The 25,670-nt window shown below is 34.1% G+C and overlaps 3 protein-coding genes, 1 long non-coding RNA gene, 1 other non-coding gene and 1 pseudogene across 8 annotated transcripts; 3 read left to right on the top strand and 3 right to left on the bottom strand.

Moving 5' to 3' along the window:
• Window positions 1–1,622: 1,622 nt before the first annotated feature.
• Window positions 1,623–4,429, bottom strand: LOC114722087 (putative pentatricopeptide repeat-containing protein At1g53330). Of its 4 annotated transcripts, none has more exons than XM_028908020.1 (2): window positions 4,271–4,429; window positions 1,623–4,053 (listed from the first exon to the last, which is right to left on the bottom strand). In XM_028908020.1, exon 2 carries the CDS (start codon window positions 3,531–3,533, stop codon window positions 2,157–2,159), a length of 1,377 nt encoding a protein of 458 aa, XP_028763853.1. In that variant the 5' UTR covers window positions 3,534–4,053; window positions 4,271–4,429; the 3' UTR covers window positions 1,623–2,156. The 4 variants fall into 4 exon arrangements, with proteins under 4 accessions (XP_028763853.1, XP_028763852.1, XP_028763854.1 ...); XM_028908019.1 differs by having other exon boundaries at window positions 4,275–4,429; XM_028908021.1 differs by having other exon boundaries at window positions 1,623–3,617; window positions 4,275–4,429.
• A 537-nt stretch (window positions 4,430–4,966) lies between these two features.
• On the top strand, window positions 4,967–7,930 carry LOC114722091 (ras-related protein RABA1b). The gene is made up of 2 exons (XM_028908024.1): window positions 4,967–5,342; window positions 7,227–7,930. The coding sequence occupies exons 1-2, from the start codon at window positions 5,122–5,124 to the stop codon at window positions 7,657–7,659; spliced, it is 654 nt and encodes a 217-aa protein (XP_028763857.1). The 5' UTR covers window positions 4,967–5,121; the 3' UTR covers window positions 7,660–7,930.
• Window positions 7,931–9,855: 1,925 nt separating this feature from the next.
• On the bottom strand, window positions 9,856–9,928 carry TRNAE-CUC (transfer RNA glutamic acid (anticodon CUC)). The gene has a single exon. It is a non-coding gene; the product is annotated as a tRNA-Glu (tRNA).
• A 1,020-nt stretch (window positions 9,929–10,948) lies between these two features.
• LOC114722090 (pathogen-related protein-like) lies at window positions 10,949–13,055 on the bottom strand (annotated as a pseudogene).
• A 3,887-nt stretch (window positions 13,056–16,942) lies between these two features.
• LOC114722092 (uncharacterized) lies at window positions 16,943–17,839 on the top strand. The gene is made up of 2 exons (XR_003738131.1): window positions 16,943–17,080; window positions 17,180–17,839. It is a non-coding gene; the product is annotated as an uncharacterized LOC114722092 (long non-coding RNA).
• A 2,500-nt stretch (window positions 17,840–20,339) lies between these two features.
• Window positions 20,340–21,344, top strand: LOC114722089 (protein DOG1-like 4). The gene is given in 3 exon segments (XM_028908023.1): window positions 20,340–20,711; window positions 20,714–20,820; window positions 20,947–21,344. Coding segments are annotated over 3 exon segments (714 nt in total). The 5' UTR covers window positions 20,340–20,374; the 3' UTR covers window positions 21,217–21,344.
• The last annotated feature ends 4,326 nt before the right edge of the window (window positions 21,345–25,670 follow it).

The following is a 25,670-nucleotide window of genomic DNA, read 5'->3' as shown; positions in this document are numbered from 1 at the left end:
AAAAAGATAGGGACTCTCACTTGCACTATAGTCTATGGTCCATGTTTTATGGGTTTGGTTTGTGTTTAAGAAGTGGTTGGTCCACCTGGACTGGGAATCTGGGAATATGCTATGCCTCGCTCTTCGTAATGTGGGCTGCATGATGCCCCGACTGGAGTCAAAGAAAAAAATAATTACAATTCTTTATAGCATAGAGTTGGTCCAGTTAGTAAGGAGTTGACTCATAATTCACAAGGTAGTAAGTTTGAATCCAGCTGCCTATGTGAAAATTTTGTTGATGGGCGATTTGTAAGTATCTCTGTAAGCTCTCTCTGAGCCTAGAGGTCTATCCTAGCTATGATGAGCTCTTAGAACCCAACTTACTTAAATTTTTTCGTATCAAAAAAATTCTCTATGGCGTCGGCCCAACTTAGGTGACAATAATGTGATATTCAACAACAAAATTAGAATTTTTACAGCGTGCGATGTACTATACGTGACATTTTTTATTTGAATTTGAATAAATTTGACATTCTATGAAAAATGCAAAAAAGTGATGAACGAAAGCTTAAAAACCGGATAATGCTTCGCATGAGTATTATGATAAATTTCTTTTCCCTATGGTAAATAGGAATATAATGGATTTTTCTAGTTTTTTTTTTCCTTTTCTCGTGCAGGGACAGGTTTTCGGCCCCCCTTTTTACGACTGATAAAGAAGTCCCCCAAAAAAAAATCTCATACGATGCGTGGAGGTTTTAGTGGGCGATTTAGTGTATGGAAAATAGGGAAAAAGCAAAAGTTAAAAATTAAAAAATTAAAAAAAAAAGTGCAGGAGACGGGAAAACGTCGATTCTAAATAAAAACAGCTTTTCCAATCCTTTTTTTTTTTAATATACAAGATTTCAGCCATCAATTGTAAAATACTAACTTTAGTCCTTAATATAACAGCTCGTTTAATCTTTATTTTAGTCTTAAATATAAGAACCCAATCTACTTTATTTTTTATATTTATTTATTTTTTTCACTAGATAGTCCTTGTAATAATAATAATTCTGATCAATACACTTGACTAGTAAGTATATTTTAGAAAAGACAACATATTTATTACAAATAACTAAATTAATTTTTTAAATCTACTCAACTTAGTTAACTAACTTAAATCGGAGGTAGCAATTTACTAAGAGTGGCTATGGCCGACAATAAAGAACATAGATTTCAACAAATATTCTATGATATCCAATTTGTTTAGCCACGACTATCGTTTGATCAATGATGAATCCTTATCATATGCCGAAATGGAAACAGGCAGTCTTACCAGAAACCAACTTGATCAACAGCAGTTTGTAATAATTACTGCCACCTCCAACTCTTAATACAAAACTTAATTTAACTTTTAATTTGATTCTAAATATAAAACTCCAATCTATCTTGCTTCTCATATTTATTTATTTTTCCTTAAAGTAATCCTTGTAATTATCTTAAATATTTCATCAAATATTAAAGCTAATACACTTCATTAGCAAAAATATTTTAAGAAAGACAACATTTATTTATTACAAATAACTAACTTAATAAACTTTTTTAATCTACTTAAATTAGTCAATTAGCTCTTATATTTCGGACAATAAATAATATACCAAATCTCAAATGAAATCCTTAAAATTCACATTAATATTAAAGAGAAGACAGATGATACAAGCATCTAGGAAGCACCAAATCCTTCGTTTAACCTAACAACTAAAAGTACCCACTTCTCCCCTCAATTACAATTTCAATGAGGATTAAATTTTGAACCTTATCATTCAAAAATGGAAAATACAGTTGCCTAACCTTTAGTTATCATCCAAAATGGCAACAGACAAAAGACAGGACAAGCCATGTGAAGATCAGCAGAACAAAATCCTATAGCAGAGCAAACCGTCTGTCAAATGGGAGATGACAGAGTTCAGCTTCTTCATGCAGTAAACCAAATCTTTGAGGCTCGCTTGAATTCACGTCGTCCCTTATCTACCAAAAATTAGAAGGAAAAAAAAAGGCCATTGCCTCTCTCGCAAACATGAATAGGGCACCGCCAATGAATCTTTAGTCAGTAGGTTAACATACAAAAACAGATGAACATAACATGTGCACTTGGTTGAACCTTCAACCAAATCAACAAATGTCAGATTGAGTAGAATTTATGGCACCGTTAAAGTATCAAAAAGTTCAACAGATTCTGACGGCTTCTCCTTTTTGCAAATCATGGAAACCAGAATTTTCCATAACTCCACATTTAGAAAGTTGCCTTTGCCCAGACTACTCATGGCTGCTGAGAGCAACTGAAAATCACCTTTCTCGCACAGCCGGCAGACAAACTCATTTATACTTCTACTATGAGGCGCATAACCCTTAAATATCATCTCATCTAACATTAATGCTGCTTCCTTCAAGTGCATGCAACTACAAAGCCCATCAAAAAGCATGCGGTATGATACCACATCAGGAGCACATCCACGCCTTGGCATATCTTGAAACAATTCATTTGCTTCAATTGATTTCCCCTCCCTACATAACGAACCAATAATCACATTGTAACTCACAACATTTGGCTTTAAATTTTCCGCTTGTTCCAAAATTTTATAGGCCTCTTCAAAATTCTTCTCCCTACAATATTCGCTGATCATCACATTATAAGTCGCTATGTCTGGCTTGCAACCGCTCTTTTTCATTTCCTCCATAAAAACCAGTGCCTCTTCCTTCCTCCCAACCTTGAAAAGCGCATCAATTAGAGTGGTGTAAATGGCAGAATCTAACTCCACTTTATTTCTTACCATTTCATCCTTGATACTGAAGGCCCGACTTAGCTCCCCAGTTTGACAAAGCCCTTTAAGTAATGTTGCATACAAAAAGGCATTAGGCTTTAACTTGAAATTCCTCGTCATATCCTCTTTGAACTTTAAAGCTTCTTGTATCTCACCATTTGAACAAAGCCCATTCATCAAAGTTCCAAAAGTCACCACATTTGGACGAACCCGATTTCTTAGCATTTCATCGAACACAGCCCATGCTTGTTCCATATCCCCTCCAATACGAGAAGCATTGATCAGAATATTATATGTATACGCATCAGGCCTTCCGTATTCATTAAATCTAGACAAAATTTCTCTCATTTTCTTGTATTCTCGGCAATTCAAAAGTGCTTTTAGAAGTGTATTCACTGATTTTATAGTTTGTTTGCACCGGAAAGATGGAATGGACTCGAATGTCTGGAAAGCACGAGCAGGAAGGCGTGCCCGGCCATAGAAGGATATGACCTCACAGAAGAGTACCTCTGGAACAGCAATGCGTTTATCTTGCTTCAGTTGATGGAGTACTTGCTCCATTTGATCAAACATTTTGGCACGACCAAGCTTGGTAATGATGAGATCATAGGAAAGAAGGGGGTACCTAAAAGGCTTCTCGGGATCATGATTAGGGATAGGGTTCCTAAAAAGTTCTAAAGCAAGAGCAGGATCCTTCTGCAAGCGGAGAAGGGAACAGAGCCTGAAGGGAGATATGGCTTTGGAAGTGGCCATATTCAAAATTTCACATAAGTTAATGGATAACTTTTTGGAAGGGTGATATCATGTAGCCTTCATCCCAGCACAGCTAAACTGAACCTACCCAGAAGTCAGATTGTGTCATTTCAGCAAACATATCTAGTAGCGAGAGTATTGATATGGACAACTGCAGAGGATAATAAGAGCAATAAAGAATCTAATACATCAGATGGCCGAGATAATAAGAACCTATATTTCAATTCTATCTCTTATAACTGTGTATAAAAAATGTAAAATTAAAAAGAAGCAGAGAATCAGAATCATGAGCTCAGTTTAGCTAACAACTGATGAAAATTAAAAATCATAACATAGCACCTTACAACGCCGATTTTTAATCTATCCATATGTAAATTCTGCTGGGAAATGCTTATATCGAGAAGGTTTAGACAAGGCAAAGGGATTGGAGCACGCAAAAATCACAGCTTTTTAGCAGTCCTACCCAATGTAAAATTCCCCAGACTATTATTTTTATTGGCCATCGCAATCTAGCAGCTCCCTGTAAGTTGGATAAAAATCACAAATATTAATACATCACCATTGATGAAGAAGTTCTTCTTCCATTATATATCTGTAGCTCTTCCTTTTTCCCAGTTTATTAAAATGCAAGGGAACTAATAAGTTCACCTCTGGGATAGTGAAGGAAGCACCAAGCAAATTAAAAATTCCAACTTCTTAGCTGTAATTAAGGAAGAATCAGACCTATAGTATCTCACCCACCTGCGCCGCGATTTCTTTGCCGTTGAGATTCGAACACGATCCCAGGCCTGGAGGCTGACGTCGAAAGCAACGGCTGACTGGCTGAGGCAACCGTCGACGGCGATTTGGAATATGGAGAAAAGAAGAGAAAGGACCGAAACGCTTGCTATGTGCTTTTACCATGTCACCCACCAAATCCGGATGTCGACAAAAAAGTTTTACGATTTTACTTTCTATATTAAATACTTTTCAAATTCTTAATATAAAAATTATTTAACTAATTTAATTAGATTAAGAAAATTAGAAAAGTTAATTAATTATAAAAAATATGACATATTTGTTTTAAAATACCATAATCATTTTTCTTAATATCTTCTTTTACTCTTCTACTTGATTATAGCTGAGAAAATATTTATAAGGATAATTTAGAAAAAATTGATAAATATGATAAATAGATTTTATATTTAAAATCAAAATCAATTTAACAATTAGATCCTATATTAAAATTAGAAGAATATAAAAATATAAATTCTATATTTTAAACTCTATGCGCTAAAAAAAAAAAAACCTACCAGCGTTCAGTGCAGTATTTTATAGTTATGATTGAATTCCGCTTGATTTGAACTCAGTGATAGTTATATGATTTCTTGAGACACTTCGAAATATTTAAAATATAAAAAAAGGAAAGAGGGATAGCCTGAGAGACAATCGCGGGGATGCAATTCCCTTTGTTCACATCATTTCTGGCGCTTTTCTTGTATATAAAACACTTTCACGCTTCCCACTTTGCTCTCCGCCTTCTCTCTGCAAATCTCTCTCCCTCTTTCACTTTTTATCTCTCCCCACCGGAATTTAAGCAAGCTCGACAATGGCAGGTTATAGAGCAGACGATGACTACGATTATCTCTTTAAGGTTGTCTTGATTGGCGATTCCGGTGTCGGCAAGTCCAATCTTCTCTCCCGGTTTACTAAGAACGAGTTCAACCTCGAGTCCAAGTCTACCATTGGAGTTGAATTCGCTACTCGCACCTTGAATGTTGATGGCAAAGTCATTAAAGCTCAGATCTGGGACACTGCGGGCCAGGAGAGGTCTTATTTCTTACTCCTTCTTATCATCCTTCTTTTGGATTTCTCTCACCTTTTCATTTAGTTTGAACTATCTAGTATCTAGGATTTGTATTCTCTTTCTTTAAATTGTTTTTTTTTCTTGCTTGCTTCTCTATAATTGCCTAGATATGCTTGCTTTTTTTTTTTTCCTCTAGCTGGAGTTGTGTTTATGTATGGCTAGTGGGGGTTGGCGGGATGCGGTGTTAGGTTAACCACAACGGAAAACGTGCTCTAGAAGATTTATTTCATCCTAGGATCTAATTTTCGTTCTCGTAAAGTTACTGATTCACTGCTCGGATTTTCTTGGGTAGGTTATCTTTCTCTGTTTCTTCTTTTTGAAGTTTAACGGGTGAGATCGCGATATTGTGAAGGTTTGTCTAGTTACTCTTGTGGACATTTTATTGATACTTGCGTCATGAAAATCTATTCGATAATTTGGACTTGGATTTGTAAAGATCCTTTTATCTTGTAAGATTCAATTGTCCCTGTATAAATCGCCAATGTCAACCCCTACTTCCATGGCGGATTAAAAAACCATTATAATCTCACGTGGTGTTAATTTTGCTTACACTTACTTTTTGTTTTCATTTGGTTGATCGACTATGGAATTGAAACTACGAATCTGTCTTATATTGATTTATGAAATATAAACCGAATGCCATTGTAGATCAGAATATTTTATTCACTTAATTATATGCCACGTCACCTCCGGGTGGCAAGTCTTATGCTTGTGGAAAAGTATGTGAGCCTTGTGCCTTGTATTAGCAATCAATATGTTTAATGTTAGGACGCAATCAAATTGGTTGAAGTAGAAAATCAAACTCAATCATCACATCAGTGTATTGAGTATGTTCGTTTTTGTATGATCAATATTGATTTCTAGAATAATGTTAATTCAAATATGGATCTATTTGTCCTTATTAAGACTTGGCTCATTTTATATATTTGATTATTTTTCTCTGTCCCCTTACCTCTCCTCATATTTATTTCACGAATGACTTAGTTGTGCGCTTAATGTTGAAATTACTGGGTTCCTTTGGCTTGATCACCGGGTGTCACCTGGCATGATTTTGTAAGTCAAGCAGAGAAGCCCTTTTGGATCTGATTGCTAGTTGTTACAAAATTTTTAATCTAATAAATTTGGATATATCTTCCCATAATCATTTCTGGGAAAAAAATTCAGCTATCCAAAAGAATCTCTGGAAAATCTGCCTGTCTTCTAATTTTCTGCTTCATGGTTATTGGTGGTACTACGTGGTTCTGATTCCATAGCACTCATCTCTCCTTTCCTCTGTGTTAAATATCAAGCATTTTCGTAAAGAATTTTGAGCACTGAGGGTCTGGGTTCATATTCTGCTTCTACGTGTATGTGTCATCAACCTGGGTTGAACTGAGTATATTGCTCTAAACAGGGTCTTCAGTGCTTTCAGCTTAATGGAAAGCATAGAAAGATCTCTGGGTTGTTAGAACCTTCCTATTGCCACCTAATTGCAATGTCTATGTGGTTAAGGTTGACATGATTTAGCACACTGACTAGAAAACCTTGACTGCAACAGAAAAGAGCAAGATGCTTGAAATTATTGTGAATGGTCAACGATCAATTTTAGATTCCTAGATATCTTAATTACTTAATACAAATTTATACAAGGGAAATTGCAGCCTGGATAATGGCATGTCCTTAAGACTGTTAAACCTGATATTCATTACCTGGCAAGTCACAATCACCATGCCCATGATGGATCTAATTTTGCATTGCTGCATGACAATTAATAGCTAGCCAAGCTTGCAGATTGAAGTTTAGATTTCGGCTAAAGTTTAGTGTCCCATCAATTTACTTGTAATTACTTCTGTTTATTCTCTGTTTAGGTACCGGGCAATCACCAGTGCTTACTATCGTGGGGCAGTTGGTGCACTTCTTGTGTACGATGTCACTCGCCATGCAACGTTCGAGAATGTAGACAGATGGCTGAAAGAATTACGAAACCACACAGATTCCAACATTGTTGTGATGCTTGTTGGGAACAAGTCAGATCTTCGTCACCTCGTGGCCGTATCAACTGAAGATGGCAAGTCCTATGCTGAGAAGGAATCACTATACTTCATGGAAACCTCAGCTCTGGAGTCAACTAATGTGGAAAATGCATTTGCAGAAGTTCTGACCCAAATTTACAGGGTTGTTAGCAGGAAGGCGGTTGAGGGAGGAGAGAATGGAACTGCATCTGCGCCAGCCAAAGGAGAGAAAATAGACATAAAAAATGATGTGTCTGCCTTGAAGAGAGTTGGCTGCTGTTCAAGCTAGACAAGGAAAACACAGATCATTTGTTTGCTCTTGGCTATATTTTCGTGTAACATTGAGGGAAAGCAGGAACAAAAAAGAGCATACTAGAGGATAAACAAAATTTATTTTTTCCCGTAGCACATTAGACTTGCTGTGTAACGTTAAACAACGTTTTGGATTCACAATATTTGTACCAAAAAAACAATGCTTAATGGTCAATAGGATCTCACGAAGCATGTTGATAGTTTCATGGCCTGATTCATTCGTAATATTGATATTATTGTTCCTCAGATGCACTCAATTGCTTATCACATGCCCAGAATTCATTGAATCTATTGTTTTCTTTATTCACTTACGGTTCATGAATTGTATGGTCTTGTGATTTTCCCCCGTAAACAGAAGTATACAACTTTTTAACAAGACGTTTAAGACTAAGCTGTTCTATCATCATACTGAGTAATTGATTGGGTTCATAATTTCATATGAATTCCCTTCCCTTAAACTTCAAATCTTTATGCATATTGTCCTATATTTCTTCTCTTTCTTTCTTTCTTCGGTTTCCTTCTTAAAAAGACAGAACGGAACCTGTGAAGAAGTCAAATACTACCGTAAAAGTGAAGCCAACTTTGGAGCCATCAAGGGACCAAAAAGGTGGTGGTGGTGGAATGAATAAATAAGAGATGATCCCATGACAGAAGGTGCACGTGAAGGAGTAATTGGGAGTGATCATTAAGGGGATGACCCATCCCTAGGGTCTCCACGTAATCCGTTAGGAAGCGTCGCAATTGCAGAGCTGGCACGATGTGATGTTGGTGATTATCTCTTTTATGATCCATGGGGTCTATAAAAAGGGATCTAAAGCAATCTCTGGGGCTTTGTATTAGGCATCACACTTTTTGGGCCTAATCTCCGCTAATCGTAATCCATTATTATGCAGATGAAACTTAACTTCTGAGATCATTCTTTTCAAATTCTGACACCATTCTGGCTTTCCATCATGCGGTAAACTTTCTGATTTTTGTGCACGTTTGGATAAGGATTTGTAGGAAATTATGATTTCAATATCAAATATGAGCAATCTTCAAGAAGAGTATATCAAACTTTTGAGATGGATGGATGGGCATGTGCTAAAGAATGGCAGTAGTGGCTGTGAGCGAGACATTCAGGACAACATAGATTTGTGGGCACAACTGTGAACTCATAGCCATCCCTTCAGTTATTGTAGAACTGATAGAGATCATGAATGGTCTCAACTTGTCTTACTTCCAAACTGAGAAATATAGTGTGATTGTATGGAAGTCATTAATTTGACTATTAGAGGTCGGTAACTTGGAAATATGGGTATTAGGATTATAAATAAGAGTTTTGATGGGTGTAATGGGTGTCTAGTGAATTAGTATTTTTGTTTTTACTCTCTTCTCTCCTCCTAATGCTAACAATGACACTAGATTATTTATTCATAGAAATTGGCAAGTTCTGTCTAACCATACACACAAATATATCATCCCTCCCAATTATTTAACTAAGCCCTCTTGTACTGTGAATGATATTTTTTGTATCCTTAATTAGCAACCATATGTTAGGTTAGAGGTGGAGCTTGATGAGGGCAGTTGGCCTTGACTTTGTCTTTCTTATGAATTATTGAATTCGAGGACTATCTTCGATCCTTAAGATAAGAACTAGTTTGACTTTTAATTTAATCTTAAATATAAGACTCTAATTCATTATGTTTTTCATATTTATCCATTTTTTTAAAATAGCCCTTGTAATAGTTGTATATGTTAAAGATTTCATCAAATGGTAGTTATGACTAATATACATTATTAGTAAGGATATTCTAGAAAAAATAACACTTAATTATTACAAATAACTAACTTAAAATTTTTTAATCTACTTAAATTAGTCAATTGATTTTTATATTAGGAGCTGAAAATAGCATTTATTATTAAAAAAAATTCTGACAACGTTATTTATCTTGCAAAATAAATATGGCATTGAATAGTTACCATGATTAATGAAATTAGTCTGAACATATGGTTTGGTTAGGAATCGAAAGTAGCAAATCCTTATTTTTTTCCCTTTTTAAGAATCACATCCCAATAAAAGTGATATAAATTTAGGATTTAATTAACATTTTTATTTGTAATTTGGTAAACTCAAATTAGAAATCAGGCCCATTTAATAAAACAACTGGATTTAGAATTTTAACAAAAACAATTCCGTTGCCGGGACTCGAACCCGGGTCTCTCGGGTGAGAGCCGAGTATCCTAACCATCTAGACTACAACGGAAAGCTGATGGAGGTGCTGGAATAAAGAACTCATGTGCAAACATTGAGGATCTTCGTCGGCCTCACTTCTTTTCATCCAAGCAGAGTCGCTGTCGACGTCTCGTAGATCTTGGATTATGACCATCCATGCTCTCTATGTGAACCGCGTGTTTGGTAAATGATTGGTTGGCTGCTTATTCGGTGTTTTTATCTTAAAGAATTTGTTTTTTCCCCCTCTTTTTTTGGGTGTGGATTGCAAAGGAATTTCGAGGTTTTCATCGCGACTTTTTGGATACAACTCTATTGCACAGTTGATGATCAATAATTAGATTGCGTTAGAAGCTGTGAAGTTCCGGAATCAAGTCGTTCTGTGAGCCGGTGACGAAGCGGTGAGATTTCAAATAATCATTGCCTAATCATCTCACCGTGAACGAATGAAATTTTCTCTGACTTAGGTCCTGTTTGATAGCAGGCCAAACTATGGTTTGGGAAAAAAAACAACCCAAACAGACATAAATTATCTGAAACCATGGTTTCAGGAAGAAGTGAATCCACTCTGCTTCTGACTCAAATTGGAGAGTATGATTGTGCCTATTAGAGTAAATCTCAACAATAATATGACTTTAACACCCCTTAATTAATTTTTTATAAACACATTTAATCTTATATCTTATAAATAAATATACACATATTAATTAATTATTTATTAATTATATTATATTATGTATTATTAATTATGTTGGTAAAAAATATATTATTAACAATTTTATTCCTTCAAATTAAAATATATCATACAATCTATGTTTTATATAATTATCATATTAACTTATGTTTTTTTAATAATTTGTACATATAAAAAGTGCTTCTGATAACAACTATCCAAACACTCTCACTTCTCAGAATCACTTTTTCACAAAATCTATTTTTCACTAATCTATTTTTTCCAGAATCTATGGTTTCATCCAAACACTTAAACATGAAGTTTGGGTAAGTTGATGCTTCATGGACAGTGGAATTACTAGATTCTTATCTCTTCTTCACAGAAAATGGGAAGGAGAAGTACCAGATGTTCATCTTTTACTTCTTTTTATTCAACATATAAGGTACATGCCATAAATGGTAATCATAACACCAACGATCGTTCTATTGCATGTAAAATTAAGATCAAAGCACATATTTCGGTTGAAATGTTGAGATGTAGTTATTTACTGAAGGGACATCCTTGAGAAGTTGTGGCAGTGTTTGTTTGTGTCCCTGATAAAAGTCCTCCCAGTAACTCTGCTGGGTCATAGTAAACCTCAACCTCTTCTGCTCTCAGAGATTCATCAACCTGTAAAGAAAACAGATGAAACAAACATCAAAGCTCATGAATTTAACTTAAAAGCATCTATAATCCATCATTACCTGTAAAAATACCACTTATAGGTTTCAGCAGATGATAACTGTTTTTAGCTTATTCGAGGAACAAATATTCTGGTATGATATCTGCATATATATTCTGTTTTAAAGTTCAGTTCACATCTAAATGAGCCTTCACACTCACAGTGCTCAAGCCCTATCAATATTTGGACCATCTGCCTAGCAGGATCATGTCCCAAAACTATTTTCAGTATATTCAGTTAGAAACGGAAAATTTTGACAAAAGCCATGTTTTGATCCTTCAAAAATGGTGTGTTTATCACTGTCAAGATTCTGTTTTTGTTTTCAAAATCACTTTGACGCCCACAAAAGGTAATTTTGCTCCTACTTCACCCTCTCCAAGCTCTGAAACCATATTATACAGTCTTTCAACAATCAAATGTTTTCTGAAACTGAAACAATATCAAACTTCTGGATGCTAAAGTGAGAGAGAATCTTTATAGTATGAGGACGTATAAAGATATGAATATAAATTTTGACAGTGATTTGCTGCATAATTTCTGTTCAAATTTGAGATGTCACCACAAAAGGAGATGGAAAGGAGAAGTTAGAAGAATTTACCTTGAGAGTTGCCAAGCCATAGAATTGGACCATTTGGCCAGTGGGAGGATGGCCTTTGAAAGGACCTTCAAAGAAGCCCCAGTGCCTGAACTTGAAAGTGATTTCAGGAGGTCCTGTATAAACCTTGATCACTTCCCAAGCAAAACCCACGAGGAAAAGCTGATCTGAAAACTTCATGAGATGATTCAAAGCTCTCTTCTTCTGCTTTATAATACCTAAATGGTTCTGGCAATGAGTTCTGCAACAGAGCATTGTAACTTCCCATCCTAAGAGTTTCCTCTCCAGATAATCCCTCCCTACCTGCTTCCCACACTTCCAAATTCAGATGAGATTAAACTTAAAAAAAAAAAAAAGATCTGTATGTTTCGTAGCATCAATCCGGATTCTGTTGCTTGCGGTTCTATTCAAACGGTAGATCACCAGATGTGAACAAGCTATAAATCAACTCTGAATAGAAAGTCAATAGATAACAGTTTTTCAAAGGAAAACAGATTAGAAAATAATGTTGTAGATGAGTGTGATTATCAACTTATATATGGGTGACGCGAAGATGTTTTATCTAAGTGGATATTAGATAAGGCCAAAATCGACCTTTGGGTGGTAGTGAAACTAAAACACGCAAGGTAATGAACCACGGAAAAAACAAACATGTCTGAAAATTAAAGATACCATTGACAAAGAGCTTGAACTTCTCAGGATTAATGGACTTGAAGTCCTGCAAGCGAGTTTTGTGAGAGAGCTCCATCTCCCACGATTTTACAGCGTTTTGCACTGTCTCCTCCAACGATCCTTCTGGCCATACCTGCAAATTAAACACTGTGATCAATTAAGATGAAGAGTTCACCAAGAAATCCAGAGAGAGAGAGAGAGAGAGAGAACTCACCTTGGTTCGGCCTTGTTCGAAGAGGAGGTTAACATCGTCGTAGTTGGGAGGGCCACCATGTCTCCAAAGAGTGTTCTCTTCTTTCTCACCCAACAAGAAAGACCTGTACTTGTCTCCGGAAGCTGCCACTACCTGTTCTTCTTCTCCGGCCATCTCCCAAATCAAATTACACTCCTCACAATACCAAACTGCATCTCACTCATCTCCACCATGCCCACCGCTTTATATAGAACTTCCATCGGTACATGTCCTTGCCTTATCCTCACAAAACTCCAGCCCCATGTAATTAAGGCTGTCTCAGTTTTACAAGTGTGAATTGATTAAAAACACACATCCGTACAATTCATATGGCTTCTCGTATTAAATATAATACGCGTAGTTTGGTTGTAAATACAAGGCTACGTCACTTCCTTCCTGTACCTCATATTAAATTATTCTTCCTCATAATGCATCGATTTTTATTGGAGCATCTTGATCTTTGCACACTAATTTTTTAATCATCAAATGACAGTTATTTTTGAAAAATTGTTGCAAACTACTTAGATGTTAATTTCAAATAAGTAACATACGTACGTTTTTTTTAGATTCTATGAATTAATTGATAGGATCTAATATTTAAAATTAAAAGGAATATATTTTTCTCAAAAAAGAAATCAAGTTATATTGTTTTCTTAAAAATAAATACGACAATAAAGAAATAAACTTTTAATTTTTGTCCTTGTCTTTTTGTGCAAACGTGGGTGAGGATTAAATATGTTTTGTTCACGTCATAAGATTAAGATGAGATATTCATTTTGATGTTGATGTCATCAAATGAACCAAGGAAGAATTCAAATCTCCATGTTTTTCATAAAGAACAATGAGAAACCAATTTTTTAAATAAAAAAAGGAATAATTGAACTTCTGGTGGTGTTAAAATAATTATAGGAAAATGCTTATATTAATTAATTAATCTTTTATATAAAATATGGTCTTTCTTCCCTCTCGGATATGGTAAAGGGGCATTATCTCAGCCAGAAACCATCAACCAAATACCAAGCCACCTACCTCCCCTCTTGGCTCAAATGCCACAATATATTATGTCTTGTCCTTTTATTATTATCACTCTTCATTCAATGTTTCCGTATAGTGTCCCATATAATTGGTTAGCAAAAGAATTTGGGTTTTAATTTGTCATCTTCTGAGAGATTATCATATTTCGTTACACCCAACCTCTTTTGGAGTATGCTTTTAAATTAAAAATTATTTTGATGTATATGATCTATCTGGGAAGAATTGGCTTCATTAAATAAATTCATTATAATAATGACATTATTAAAAGTGATCAACACCTGGAATGAAATTGAAATAGAATAATATGGATATATCATGTTTGCCAATGCTATTCTGAGACGAAACAGCGTGCATCATTGAGTGCTTGAAAAAAATAACATTGAAATGCGTGAATAATGATGTTGAACACACAATTATAGATAAAGGTTTATGCAAATTTGAAATCATACTAGCTCCGTTATTGTGACCTAGATAACTGCGTTGGAAAAATTAAAAAAATTAGTTTAAGTTGGTTGATTGTGATAAATACGTATTTATTTTTTTAAACTACTATCTTGATTCGTGTGTATTAAAACTATTTTTTGATCAAAATCTCTTATAATTAATAGAGATATTTTACAGAAAATATTATAAATATGACAGACAAAATAGATTATGATCTTATATTCAGAACCAAATTTAATTTCTAATTAGCTTTTATATTAGAAAAAATTGTAAATAAAGACTCCATAATATGTAAAATTACGATTTGGGATCCTAAATTTAAAAAATAGCAAATAAGGACCAGGTTCTATTTTTGTAAATATGAAATGTGGGTGAAATGTCTGAAATGCCCCTTAGCTAAATTGTGATTTGGTCTACTGAAATTACATTAGTTAAAGTGAACTTGTCATTTCTTATAATTAACTCGTCATTTGGCATACTTTCAGTCAAGTTGTGATTTGGTCTATTGAAGTTGTTATTCGCTAAAGTGAACTTATCACTTTTCATAAATAATTTGTCATTTGGCTGATGGGTATTTTAAATATTTTATCATGATTTCATATTTACAAAAGTGAGATTGGGTCCTTATTTACTATTTTTCAAATAAAAATTCCAAATTGCAATTTTATATATTGGGTCTTTATTTGTAATTTTTCCTTTATATTAAGCAGCAAAATTAGTTTATGTATAAAATTAAAGAAGGCCACTATTCTTAATTAATTAATAGTGATTAATTGTGTTATATACTGGGTTAGTGTAGTTGGTTAGTGGAAGACAAGGTAAACAAAGGCTAGGGACTTTTGACAATAACGTCTAGGTTCCAATTTTGTCATGGGACAAACAAAAATGTCAAAATAATTAGGTGGATATGAATCACATGATCAACCTCTAATAAATAACACCCAGCTTTAATTTTCTGGTTCAGAGTTTATCTAAAAGTTGAAAGGTGGGGTTCTGCTACCATATTAAAAAAACAAAAGAAAAGGAAAACCAAGTTTTCTTTTTAAAAAAATCAAAAAGTGCTTTTAAAATTGGAAAATTCAAAAAAGGTCCTTAGAATATAGAAAATTTCAGATTGGGTCTTAGAATTTTGAAAATGACAGAAATTGTCAATAACCAATCTGTCATTTGTGAAATTAAACAAATTGACAATTTTGTTCCTGGCTAAGCAAAAATGAGTAGTTATTCTCTAAACAAATCTAGGTACAATTACACTGTTTTAGTGATTACAAGATTAGTTATAATTAATAATAAGGTACCTGACTATGACAAAGTGAGTATTTATTCTCTACACGAATCTAGGTAATGCTTACATTATTTTAGTGATTGTAAAATTAGTTGTAGTTAATAACAAGACACTTGACTATGAAAAAGTGAGTAATTATTCGCTACACGAATTTAGGTAACGCCTAAACTCTTATAGTTATTCTTTAAATCATTGCAGTGAATGAATACAAATGAGGGCAAAATTATCAATTCCTCTTGATTTTACAAATGACAAATTGGGTCATTGACCCTTTCTGTCATTTTCAAAATTTTAGGACCCAATCTGAAATTTCCTATATTCCAAGAACTTTTTTTGGAATTTTCCCTTTAAAATTTCACAATCAGAAATCAGAAATAAGTATAAAAATATGTTGTCATTTGTTTTTTAAATATTATCAATTATTATTAAAGCATAATAAAATCTGAAATTTTAAAATTTAAAAATATTTTTTGGGGATTCTTCCTTCTCTCTGTTTTTTAAAAAAAAATCATCCCAGGTCAAAATTTGATCATCGAAGGAAAAAGAAAACCGAGTTTGATTGAGCGTCCGAGTGTTAAAATCGCTATGCCTTCGGATAAGTTTACCTGACATGCATGATCAAATGATATAAACACATAAGGTGAGGAATAATTGAATGAATAAAATATATATTTTTTGTATAGAATAACAAAATTATTACTGTTAAGTCAGAAAAATCAATACTAATGATATCGTAATAAATTTCACACAGTATTTTTGATAACTTGGTCCAAGAAAAAAATTCTAAGTTTCTTTACAAATTAGTTTAATCCTACTTTTTAATATACAACCTACTTAGCTAATTTAAATAAATTAAAAAATAGTTAAACTAATTATTTATCAAAAATATGTGTCGGTTTTCTTAAAATAACTTTCTAAAATTATTTAGATTAAAATTATGTTTTGATGCAAACTTTTTTTAACATGTATAATCAATATGGGTTCATTTGGGTAAATAAAAGAAACAAAATAAATTAATATTTTATTTTTAAGATTAAATTTAAACCCTGTTAATTTTTATATTAAGGATCAAGATAGTAATGCATATTTTCATTTTAAAATAACATGCAGGCATATTCTTGTTTTAAACAAACTTAATACAAAATACAAATTGTGATGAAGTTATGTTCACAAGGGATGACAGTTGATTTTTTTGGTAAAATTATATTCTTCTAATTTTAAATATAAAATCTTTATATAAATATATAAAAGGGTCCCATATTCATGATCATGATCGGAGGAGTATTTACATTTCTCATGCATCCAAGTGAATGAATTTATTTCTCTGTACAATTAATTTATTTTTTATTTAATAAAAATGAAGATTTCCAATTTTTAATTGCCAAGGAGCGAGCTTCGTAGTAGCACGAGCAGAGGGCTTGATCCTGAGAAGTGGGAAGGGCTTTCCAGCCGAGGAATGACCGGGGAAGAGGTGGCAGGTCCCCCCGGACCGAAAGTTCTCCGTCTTCTTTGTTTCGTCGGCGCCGGATGTAATCCAATTTCCGATTATTTTCTCTTTCTCTCTCTGTTCGCTTTTTTGTATCCGATTGTATCTAATCGTTTTATCGGCATCTTTGTTGATGTTTCAGTCATCTGTGCGGTTACTATTAACAAGACGCGGAATATGGAGCGAAGGACGCTGATGCAACAGAAGATGAAGGGAATGTCAGATGATTCATCAGAAGCCGTCGCCGCGAACAAAGCCGGCGAATAAGGTTAGGTTTTGGCGAATCAGATCTACATACTCAGGAAGTTCATGAGAGATTTTGTATAGGCATTCTGAGATTCTGGGGAAAGAATTTTGGTACTTCAATTATAATTCTTTTTTATGTTTCCCAACCATATATTAAGCATCAGGAGTCAAGCTAGATGCATTAGTTTGCCATCTAATGTGGGGAAAAGTTGAACCACCCGTCCCGATTTCTTTGTTCCTGAGAAGTGAATTCAAGAATGAAGAATTACATTTTCGGTTCTCACAGCTCTATTGTCCTATGAATGTATTTTCTAGATTCAATTTTAGTTTTGAAATAGAGAAGAATATCATGATAGTGATGCCCGGTTAAAATTCGGCATTGTTGAAAACCCTGTAAACATGTGGAAGATAAAAGTATTTCTGAAAATGATTCTGGAGTTATCCAAACACTCTTTTAGTGGGTTCGGATTAGAGTGATATAAATTTGATGTTGGTTCAACTTGATTTGCAAACTTTATTCGTATATGAATCTGCGGGTCATGATTGATGTTTGGAAGCTTTCATCTGAAAAATGATTTTTTTGTCATTGATGCAATTCATTTAGTGCAAAAGCAAGTCCCACCAACACCACTACCACTTCAGCGAAAGCAAATGGGAATAAGCATGAGAAAGATTTTATAGAAAACACATTCTGCGAACATGATTAGAAACGGTGTCACTAAATTTCTAGCATACCAAACACGAATCTAACTTTCCTTTTTCTATTCCCTTTTAAGTAAGGACTTTCGCAGCATTTCAAACGTAACGTAAAGATTTGTAGAAGGAAATTCAATGCCGAACATAACGAGTTGATTCTTAAGGCAAACTCGCATTTTAGTTTATAAACAGGTTTTCCAGCCCTTTAAACCTCAATAACCAAGCACATCTTCGAGCTATGTTTTGGCTACTCCTGGAGAAATGCATTCCTTCTTTCTTGATTTCTTGTACAGAGGTGTGATTTGAAAGATTAGACATGTACTAATCATTTATGATATTCTTTGTTATCATTATTCAATATGAATTATTGTTTTCTATTACCTTGTCTTCCGTGAGCACAGGAAATATTTTTTATTTAGAAAATCATTTTTCGTTTCATTGATTGAATGTTAAATGGGCAATAAACTTTTGAACTAGCCATTAGGTTTTTTATAGGAGTAAGAATATAATGGATGATCACTGCTGAAATTTTCTGCCTGAGGATGACCATAGTTCTAGAATATTAACTTCCATCCAAGCGACCGGGTCCTAGGCTGGCCATGCCTATATCAATATGGATGTGAAGGAAAAGTAAAAAAGGGGTCAAAAAACACACGCGAACGCACAAACAGATGATTTGGATGATCATATTGTGTTTGTTGGTAATGTTCCGCAAGCTTGTGTCTGTTGGCCATGCTTTAGCATTGATGGAACCGAAATTTGAAGCAGGCCCTCTTTGGAAAACTATACTAACATAGATTATAATTAGCTGATTGGTGATTTTGCACTCAAACTAAATAATCAAAAGGCTCTGCGAGACTCTGCTCTGCATCTTAGAGAGAGAGAGAGAGAGAGAGAGATATATATATCGCAACTGCATTCAATGAAGAGGAAGAAAGTTTGATATAGTTTGGTCCTCTTCCATCTTCTTTCGTGTGCCCAGATTTTATTCCCAGCTGAAATAAGAAAGTGTGGGATGCATACATTTGTGAGAAGCGTCCCATCTATGACAAGTTTCTCAGACTGCTTCCTTTTGCAATAATCGCTCAAAATCCGTATCTTCACATGCAATTTGAACAACATGTCGATGCATCCTCTCTGTAGAATAGTGGACTTGTCCCAAGGACGGAAACAAATAAACGCTTCTTTAATGGGACCAAGTTAGAGCTGCCGATGAGCTTTTGTCTAATAGAAGGGGTTAATTTCTCACAACATGATAAATCATGTTTGAGTTCTTATTAGAAGAAGTGTCTATATTTAGTATATAAGATTGTCTCTGATAAGAGGATAAAGATACCTACAAAAAAAAAGAAAGAGTTAGAGCTATTTCTTAATTAGCTGACACGGTGTTTATTTAAAGCTGTCTAATTTGTTTTATATATTTATTTTGTATTCTATAGATTAAAAAATTGTTTTCAAAGGCTCTAATCACTATTCTAAACAGGTTCATGCTCAACAGTTTAGGATCCAAAACATAGTACCCCATCCCTCAAAATCAAACACCATCCCCCTCCCAAACTCACAATAGAAGTAACAATTTCAAGGTTTTCAAAAATTCCCTAATTTTTCTAACATTTAAATCCCAAAACATACGAAGAAAAATATTGAATGAATAAACACAAACGTGAAACATGTATGCTAGAATTGCACTTTAACCTATTACTTCGACCCTCCATCTATTTCAATTACTTCGGATCGATTTTCAAACGTGTTGAGTACGGTCCATACTATGCTCCATGCTTTTCTTTCTTTCTTTACTACTACCTTCTTAATATAAGGCATCGTTTAACTTTTATTTTATTCTAAATATAATACCTAATCTATTTTGTCTTTCATATCTATGTATTTTTTCCTAAGTCGTCCTTCTAACAATAGTAGCTCTAACTAATACACTTCATTAGCAAGATATTTTAAAAAGACAACACATATTTATTATAAATAACTAATTTAACTTCTTTCCTTAATTTTCTCAAATTAGTCTAACTAGCTTTTATAATTAGAACTGAAGGTATTATCATTTTTATTTTTATCTATTTTTTGTACGGGATTATCTTAGAAATTTTTTTAAAAAAAAGATAAACAGAAAGCCGAAATTTTACACAATTATTATTCCTAATTATCTTAGAAAATTGCAATTTTTAAATTAAGTTTTATGAATTACAAAACCGGGTCGTGTTTCAGATGAACAAGAGCAAGATAGTAAATGGATCGTAAGCACTTCCACGTAAGTTGTACACGCGGCATCTTCTGGAGTGCCCACAGGCCTCAGGCCCGCTATATCACCACCCACAATGGCTTCACAGAGACACCCACCCAAGTGGTCGTCGCCGTCGTTGTCGTCTTCGTCTTGAGCCTCATGCAAGCGTGTGTCAATCACACATCCCCAATGAGCAGTTTCAGCTTCGCCGCCTTCTACGAGTCCTGGTTCGACCACCTCCAACACCTCCTTCACCAGCTGTCCGCCGCCACCCGGCCACCCAGCTCGGCGGAGGAAAACCAGAAGCTCCTCATCCTCATCGATAAGGTGGTGGCCCACTACGACGACTACTACCGCACCAAGTCCGTGGCCGCCCAGAACGACCCCCTCCAAATGCTCGTCTCCCCCTGGGCCACCACCCTTGAACGCTCCCTCCACTGGATCGCCGGCTGGCGCCCCACCATCGCCTTCCACCTCGTTTATACCGAGTCCTCCGTCCCTTCGAGTCCCATATCATCGACATCCTCCGCGGGGTTCGTACCGGCGATCTCGGTGATCTCTCCCCCTCTCAGTTCCGACGAGTCAGCCAGTTGCAATGTGACACTGTAATTTTCCCTCTCTTCTTCCCTAGTCATGATCTCCATGCATTTGCATTTCTCATTGTATTGTTCAAAAAGGTTGTCGGGGTAAACTTTGTTCAATTTGTGGTTAAGTTTTGAAATGAGTTGCAGGTGAAAGAAGAGAATGCTATAACGGAGGAGCTATCGGAGTGGCAAGACAGCGGAAGCGAGCTGATAGAAGGGGCGGCGGAGATGGAGGAGAAGATGGAAGCTCTGGGGAACATCATAAGGAAGGCCGACGATCTCCGGCTGAGAACCCTGAAGAGCGTGGTGGGTCTCCTCACTCCACATCAGGCCGTCGATTTCTTGATCGCCTCCGCCGAGTTGCTCTCCGGCATCCGCTCTTGGGGAATCAATCACGACCGCCGACGATCCCGATAACACCCCCGACAATATTTCCCCATTCCCCCTTTTCTCTTACTTCTTCCTCCGCCTTCTTCTTGGCCGTTTTTTCTCTCTTGCTTTCTTGAAAAGGAGTCTGTTGTCTGCCCAAGTTTAATTGGTCGAATCAGTGGGGAAAAAAAGAGGCTGAATAAAATAAATTTGCTTTTTTAACCATCATTCTTTTCTTTCCTTCCATATGTCTTATAAAATCTTTTCATGAAAGGGCTTTAAAATGTGAGACTTTTAAGTATATTTTAATATAGTTTATAATTATCAGTATAAGTATTCACAAAAAAATCAATATGGGTGGGATGACGCAGTTATATTGGATTGCTAGTTTTTCCTAATATCTTTCACTCTTTACCCGAGTGAAGGAAATAGAAAATCTTAACAATTTTCATTTTTCTTGCTAAGAAAGACATCTTGTCGACCTATGTTAGTATTACTTAAATATATGATACTATTGTGCAGGAAGTCCCGTTTAAGAGGATGTTTGGATAAAAATAAAACCATAATTTTAGAAGTGTTTTTACGGTATGTGAAGTAAATATGTGAAAAAAATTACCTCTATTTACGAAAAAGTGTTTCTGAAAAACACTTCTACCTCTTGCTTTGATTGAGAGAAAATTAGGGATGAGAGAAAACAAGAGAAGAAAACATGAGAAGAAATAACTTTTCTCTTACCTGGTTAGGAGAAAAAATATGGGAGGAAGAAAAAGTGGGGAGAAAATAAAATAGGCCTCATACCTCTTTTTTTTTTCTTCCAAATTTTCTCTCTATATATGGAGAGATTTGGCAAGAAAAACAAGATTTCCATGACTACTCCTACTATCTCTTACTCTCCATATTTATTTTCTTTTATTATATTTAAAAAAAATTTATTTTTTATCTTAAAATAATATTTTTATTAAATAATTTGGCTTTAGAATATAATAATCTGAAAATACATACCAACCAAATAACTTGATTTTAATTATTTGATGATGCCAATGTTAGTATACTTTTTCTATTGTAATATTTTATTAATTTAGTTTTAAATATAATATATTTTGATAAGAATATTTTAATCATTTAAATATTTATTAATTTTTTTCCTCTCTATTTTCTCTCATCTACCCAAACAAGAGATATGATAACATTTTCTTTTTAGTTTTTTCTTCTCTCTATTTTCTCTCTTTTTATTTTTTTTTTCCTCCCAACTTTTTTTCCGTCCAAACACAGCATTAGGGTTAGCCAAGCACCCCCTGATAAAAAATGGGTTGGACGGTGGGACGAAGCGCTTGAAGGTAATTTTCAGAAGGGAAGGGGTTAACGTGGCCCCAAGAGAGGGTAATGCCGCATGCATGGTGACACTTTGCACGTCCACGTGGCAGTTTACGTTTATAGGCATCGTCGTTTCCGTTGACCAATTTTTCAGCCCTCGTCAGCACCCGCTCCTCCCCCTCCTCAATCCCATCTTTTTTTTTTTTTTTAATTCAAGTCGATACCAACTATTTTAATTTAGGACCATACTCATTACTACCTCGAATGCTTAATATAAAAATGTTTGATTTTTATTTTTATATTAAATATAAAATCTCAATTTATTTTATTTTTTAAAAATATTCCTTAATGATAGTAATTTTATTTAATACACTTAATTAGTAAAGATGTTTTAGAAAAGACAACATTCATTTATTACAATTAATTAATCTAACTAATTTTTTGAATTCACTCAAATTAGTCAACTAATTCTTAGATTAAGGATGGAAGTAGTACAAATTTTTATATTAATTATGTCCATATCTTCAATAACATATGATCTGTTATGCTTTTGAAATCACCGTTTAATCTTTTTCAGAAATGAATTTAAATGACCAGGAAAAATAAGCTTTTTTTTTGTAGGTATATGTATCTTTTTACTGGAAGCAATTCTCGTTAAGATACTATTGAATACTAAATATGGACATCTCTCTCAAAAATTTAAATATTAATTTATCATATTGTGAGAGATTAACCTCTGGCCATTGGCACCAAGAAAAAAAAGTCAAACATGAAAATGTGTGATGGTTTTAGGCAGGGCCATTTATGTGGCTCGTTAGGTTTGGTGGGTTGTAATATGTAAATCCAACCTAAACGCTATACTTTCCACCTTCTTCCTAACATCAAAGTAATATAAGGATTAATTTAATTTTTAATTTAATCACAAATATAAGATTTTAATATATATTATTTTCTATATTTATTTATTTTTTAAAATAATCTTTATAGTAATTTCTCATGCTAAATATTCTATTAAATAGTGGTTTTAGTTAATACATATGATTAACCAGGATATTATAGAGAATTAATAACACTTGTTTATTATAAATAATTAACTTAACTGACTTTATTAATTTATCAAAATTGTCAACTAACTTTTGTATTAAAGATAGGAGGCAATCTATTAAAAAAAAAGGAAGGTGAAATATTTTACACCAGACGCACGTTTGTTATATATGAGGTTTGTTGGCTTATATAAAAATATATATATATATATATATATGGGATTCTGTTTTATGTTACACGGAGATATTAAAAAGACTGCTAAAAAGTGTAAAAGAATTTGTCAACTAAGAAGTATATATGTGGCCGTTTTTTTTTTCCCGAAGAGAAAAAATCAAGATGCTATTGAGTCTGGGAATCAAACTTAATTTTTCTTCCATCCAATAAAGAATTTAAATTCAACAAGGCAAGATGCATTTTTAATTTTTTTAATGTGGTCTAAATGTCTTTAGATTTAGTATTATTCTTGCTAAACTCACCCAGATTAATTAACCCACCTTTTATGTAAAAATATTGCCTCTGCCATTTTTATTCTCTAATGCAAATGCATCTTAGAATTATCAGTCCATCTGCTCCTCTTTATTTACACTTATTAATTACTTTATATATACTATTTAAAAATAATTAAAATTAATTAATTGTTAAAAAAAAACTTTTATAACTCTCCCTAATTATCCCTGAGGAGTTGATTACTGGGGAGATGGAGAGCTGGAATGTAAAAGTCGTGGGCAGAGAAAGATAATTGCATATTTGAAATGACCCATGAATATTTCACTACATTTAGCAGGGGTGTGCAAAAACCTAGTGGTTTAGTCTGGTTCAATCCAACCAAAAGTGGCCTGATCTTGTCCAATCAAGTTCAAATAAATTATATAACGAAATTAGACCAGAGTGGATCAGATTGATTGGTTAGGCTAGACTGGGTTTTGGATCAAGTAATCGACCACCTAGACTAGTCCACTAGTCTATGTGAATTTTTTATTTTTCAATAATTTGTAATTTCTGTGTCAACTTTAATTTTTTTATTTTTTTAGAAATTTTTATTATTTATGATGAAGTCTTAATATTTTAGGATGAATTTTACATGATTATAGGAATTCTTTATTTTCTTAAATTGAATTTATCATGTTCAAATCTTACTTCCTATTAGGGAAAAAATTAAAAAGAAAAAAAAATTGGAAACCTAGACTAGTCCATCAGCTTAGTAAACCAAGTCCAATCCAACTCGATCTTAAGTCACCACTGGAGTAAGCCAGATCACAAACTACTATACACAACCCAAACAAAAATCAGACCAAACTTGAAGTTGGGTTCTGATTTGGTTTGATCTATCTGTTCTGCAACCATAACATCTAGTATACGCATTAGTATTAAGGACGAGTTGGAAGGACTATACCAATAGAGTCGGAAAAAAAATATTTGAGTTTTTAATTAAGAAAAAGTTTGTTGCTATGTTTTCAAAATGATAATGTTAGGGCCCATCAAATTTCATGCGAGTTAATGATAAGAAAAAGACAATTATACTTTAGGGAGGCCAGCAAATTTTTTTTTTTAAAAAGAAAAACAAAATATTCCGATAATAGATAAACTGTCCAAGGATGATTAAGAGCAAAAATTTTTTTTAAGGCGAATTAAAAATTAAAAATCGATTTGATGCGGGTGCCTTTTCTCTATTCTCTGCTCGTAAGTCGTCAAATCACAGGCAGGGGAAAGCACTAATAAAAAATTAGATAGCCAAAAAGAAAAGTAATAATAAATAAAAGACACCAACACAAGCTAATTCCAACGTATTTGAAAACGAACGCTACTCATAGGAGCTCTTGAGCAGACACAAAAGTTAGAAAAATTGTTGGGGAAATCCACCAAATGGGATGGCAATTACAGCAGAATGACAGCCAAAGACGGTAAAGTTTGAAACTTGAAACATAAAAAAAAAGAAAAAGAGAAGGGAAACATGGGAACAGACAATCGAAACAAGGTTTTTGTCTACTTTTTTAAGCAATGGAGACCAGGTCATCTTTACAGCAGGCCCCAATTACTTCACCTACACTCGCTATTCTCACGTACCGTCTTCTTCCTCCCTCATCGCCATCCCTTTCCTTTCCTCTCTTTCTCTCTCATACGTGACAAAACCCATCACACATCTC

The sequence above is a fragment of the Neltuma alba genome, unplaced genomic scaffold (genome assembly GCF_004799145.2).
Source record: "Neltuma alba isolate B1F8T4 unplaced genomic scaffold, ASM479914v2 tig00012081_pilon, whole genome shotgun sequence".
Classification (NCBI taxonomy): domain Eukaryota; kingdom Viridiplantae; phylum Streptophyta; class Magnoliopsida; order Fabales; family Fabaceae; genus Neltuma; species Neltuma alba.
This window is presented reverse-complemented; position numbering and strand designations above follow the sequence as displayed.